The sequence below is a fragment of the Fukomys damarensis genome, unplaced genomic scaffold (genome assembly GCF_012274545.1).
Source record: "Fukomys damarensis isolate Sample0158 unplaced genomic scaffold, DMR_v1.0_HiC HiC_scaffold_23, whole genome shotgun sequence".
Lineage (NCBI taxonomy): Eukaryota > Metazoa > Chordata > Mammalia > Rodentia > Bathyergidae > Fukomys > Fukomys damarensis.
In genome coordinates, this window is record NW_022900935.1 from 11206417 (window position 1) to 11210831 (window position 4415).

At 45.3% G+C, this 4415-nt stretch overlaps 1 protein-coding gene across 2 annotated transcripts in view; it reads left to right on the top strand.

Moving 5' to 3' along the window:
• The first annotated feature begins 1 nt into the window (after nucleotide 1).
• Usp48 (ubiquitin specific peptidase 48) overlaps nucleotides 2-4415 on the top strand; it is a 77310-nt gene continuing 72896 nt past the window's right edge. For both annotated transcript variants that reach the window (XM_010626014.1, XM_010626015.1), the window contains exon 1: nucleotides 2-135. In XM_010626014.1, the coding sequence (XP_010624316.1) occupies nucleotides 2-135 (134 nt within the window). The remainder of the gene's footprint in view (nucleotides 136-4415) is intronic.

The window sequence follows — 4415 nt, forward strand, 5'->3', positions numbered from 1 at the left end:
CATGGCCCCGCGGCTGCAGCTGGAGAAGGCCGCCTGGCGCTGGGCGGAGACGGTGCGGCCCGAGGAGGTGTCGCAGGAGCACATCGAGACCGCCTACCGCATCTGGCTGGAACCTTGCATCCGCGGCGTTTGCAGGTGAGGCCCGTGCACCGGACTTTGTGGCCCTCGCCGACCGGACCTTGGAAAGCTGGGGCGGGGTGGGGGAAGGAAGACGGCGGCCCGTTGCGTACATTGGGGAGGCGCGAAGAGCGAGGTGGAGAATGTTAGTTTTGCGCTGTCCGGACGACCTGGAAACGCAGCCTTCCCGGGCTTTGCGCGGAGGTGATGCGGTTTTAAAGCCTTTTAGAAAGGGTGCTAGGTTCTTATCTAGAAGATGGCGGTGGCGATGTTGCAGGTAGGGGTGAGAGGTTAGCAAACGTTGATGGTTGATTTTGGCCACAGCTTGACATTCTCGTTTGCAAAAAGGAAGTTAATTGAATGTGAGGTCCACCTTCTACTGGTTTTGACCCCGCAGCCCTCAGCATAGTATTATGACTCTTTGGTCATTGGCATCCTTCACCCTTAGCTGACCTTCCCTCACTCTTTGACCTAAGGTTGTGTGGGGTTTTTATTTTTTTTGTTCTGACTACCACTTTATCGAGTAACGTGCATGGTTGAGTTGTGCAAGTGCTTTGCTCTTGAAGCTCGGCTTAAAACCTGTCTTTTAGATAGAATGCCTAGGCATCGTGCCTGTTTTTCCTCTTTTCCACCTCCTTATGTGGGAAATAAGTTTTTGTTGGAGTGTTGTTGAATTGACTTGACCAAGCCGAGCATGCTCAGTAGCCTTTTTAAAACAGGTATTTACTAAGTACTTTTGTTGGAGTTTTTTACTTTCCGCGGGTGGATCCAGAAGGAATGGAAGTTAGGGTCTCTGGCCTCGGAGTTGCCTTATTTGAGTAGTGAAACAATTTGAAAAATTTGAACAATTCAAGCACCCATCGGGTTATTTAGCTTACTTAGGAGGGCAATTCTGATTGCCAGGTGTTATTACTGGAATGACAGTAACAATTCATGTTTTGTGGGATTTTTTTGTTTTTGTTTTGAGACAGGGTCTCACTGATATTGAACTCATAGCCCAGGCCAGCCTTGAATTTAAAACAGCCCTCCTGCCCCAGCCTCCCTGAGGACTGGGATTATGGGCAAGTGTTGGGATTATAGGCAAGTGACACACCACCACGCCCAGCCTAGTAGAATTTATTTGTTTGTTTGTTTGTACCGGAGATTGAATTTGTCCTTCCCTGCTTGCAAGGCAGGCACTTGAACCACTGCGCTAAATCCCTGGCCCCAGCCTAATAGAATTTAAATGGCTTTGTTGAAATAAATTTCACGTGTCCTGATTCCTCCCCCACTTTAAAGTGCACCACACTGTGTGGCAGTTGCTCTCGCTTTTTGTTTTGTTAGATTTTGGTTTTTTTGGTACCAGGGATCAAACTCGGGGACCATGCACTTGCAAAGCAGGCAGCGGAACCACTGAGCTAAATCCCCGGCCCATTCCCTCCTTTAATCCCAGCAGTATGTAGGCTGAGGGAAGAGGATCTTCTTGAGCATGAAGCTAGCCTGGGCTTCCTCAGTTCAAGACCAGCCTAAATTATGTAGTGAGACACTGTTTTAAAAAAAAGTAATGTGTATTGTCCAGTATTTTTTCTACATTAACAAGTTTGTTCAGCGCTCACATTTTTAGTTCCCCTTAAAAGATAACCTGTGTGCCAACCTGTGTGCCAAGCGTGGTGGTGCACGCCTGTAATCCCAGCACTCTGAGAGGCCGAGGCAGGAGGATCTCTGAGTTTGAGGCCAGCCTGGGCTACATAATGAGTTCCAGGTCAGTCTCAACTACATAGTTCGACCTGTCTCAAAAAAAAGCGATACCCTGAGTGTGGTGGTGCACACTTCTAATGGCTGCACTCTGGGAGCCTGAGGCAGGAGGATACCTAGCCTGGACAACATAGGGTCTCACTAACTCACCAATGTCAATGTTCTGGGTTTGTAGCTCAGTGTAGAGTCTTGGGTTTAATCCCTAGCACCTCTTGCAAAAGAAAGGACGGGGAGGAGAAAGGGGACCCCCCCTCGTGTTTTTGGTGTTTGGAGATAGGGTCTCACTATGTATTCCAGGATAGCCTTGAATTCACCGTGTAGCACAGGCTTGTCTCCAGATCGCAGCAGTCCTGCTCCAGCCTCCCAGGCATGCACCACCACACCCTGCCAAACCTTGTGTTCTTTAGGTTAGCATTAAGTTCTCCCCTTTACCCTCTCCTTCACCTTCCTCCAGGCAACCACTGACTGGTCTACTTTCTGCCTTGTCCTATTCCAGATGTGCTATGTAAATGGAATTATGCAGGATGAGGCTTTCTGTGTCTTAGCATAACTCCGCAGAGATCATCTACTTTGTAGCAAGTATCACTGACTACATTATGGCTACATAGTATTCTGTAGTATATACTACATTGTTTATCCATTTTTCAGTGGATGAATATTTCAGTTCCGTTTGGGTATATACCTAGGAGTAGAACTGTTGGATCATATAGTAAATGTTTAACTTGGTGTGGAACTGCCCCCCCCACTTTTTTTTTTTTTTTTTTTTTTTGAAGACAGGGTCTCCATGAAGTTCAGAGCTGTCCTCCAATGCTGGATTTACTGACGTGAAGTACCACACTTTGCTTATCCATTTTTATATTTGGCTGGCTGGCTGGCTGGCTTTCTTGCTTTCTTGCTTTTTCTTGCTTTTTGAGACAGGGTCTCATTATGTAGTTGAGACTGACCTGGAACTCACTATGTAGCCCAGGCTGGTCTCAACTCAACAGCAATCCTGCCTTAGCCTCCCAAGTGATGGTATTACAGATATGCACCACTAAATTTTTAGTTCCAACAGTTTTACTAAGTTGTCCCAGGCTAGTCTTGAACTGTGATCATCCACCTTCAGCCTCCCAAGTAGTTGAGATAGCAGGAGTTGGCTGTCACACCTGGCTCTGTTTCAGTTTTGTTTTGTTTTTCAGGCTGTCCAGTAACTGTCTGTGTAGCAGCCTTGAACTCTAGTAATCCTCCTGCCTCAGCCTCCTGAGTGCTGGGATTATAATTGTGTGCCACCACGCCTGGCTCAGCTCCAATATTGAATAGCACAGGATAATAATCACTTGTTTTCTTGTGCATGCTGTATTTTTCCTTCCAGCATAATCTATATTATAAATTAAGTGCTGTGATCCATGAAGCCCACACCCTGTCTGACCTTGATCATCGCTGTGATCTGCCTTCCTCTGCCTTCCCAGTGCTGGGACTCCAGCTGCTTTCTGCTGTTTTAGAGAAGACTTCATCCTTAACCAATTGTAAAGTGAAGATAAATGCCAGTGAGCTACACACCCTTGACTCCAATTTGAATATTTATCGAGTGCCTCTTCTGCCTCAAATATTCAACAGAAATTTTTGGTACCTACTGTGGACTTGATGTAGTAATCTAGGTATAAAGTCTCAGTTTAAAAGCCCTCTTCCTAGTAACAGATGGGGTGGATAAGTATGTGTTTGTTTTTCATGTTAGTACGTTTAGAGCTTCCTTAGCCCCCCCCACCATTGAATGCAGGTCTTTGCATGTGATAGTCGTGTGTCTTCACTGGGCTTTCATAACCAACCCTGCCTTATTCTTTTTCAAAAAATAAATTTCAGGCAGGCGTGGACGCCCGTAATCCCAGCACTTGGAAGCTGAGGCAGGAGGATCTTTTGTGAGTTCGAGACCAGCCTGGGTGACAGTGAGTTCCAGGTCAATCTCAACTACATAGTGAGACCCTGTCTCAAAAAACAAAACAAAAAAATAATGAATTTCATTATGTATATTCAACCCAATTTTATGGATACACATAGTATCACTAGAATCACAACATATCTACCATTTTACAGTTTGTGTATGTGAGGTAAGAGCAGCTATTATTTAATGGCACAGCAGGAATACCAAATATCAGCCCTATTTTTCAGTTTTTCAGATCTTAATTGGGTTTATTTGCAATTCTAGAATGAAGCAGCAGGATGGACCAAAATAATCTAGAATAGACCTTTTTAAAAATTTTCTGAGGCAGGGTCTCATTCACATGCCCTGCTACTGAGCTACATCCTCACCCTTTTTTTCTTTTGAGTCATGACCTCCAGATGTAGTCCAGGCTGTCCTGAACTCTCAGTCCTCTGACCTCAGCTTCCGTTCTGGGATTACAGGCGTGTACCACCTCTCCCGGCTTGCCTTACTCTTTCATAGCTATATAATATTTCATCACGAGAGGTGTGTTATAACTAAATCATTGCCCTTTTGGTGGACCTTTGGGTTTCCAGGGTCTGATATTATATGGTGCTGTTTTGAATGCCCCTCTACATATATTGTTTTTTTTTTTTTTTTTTTTTTT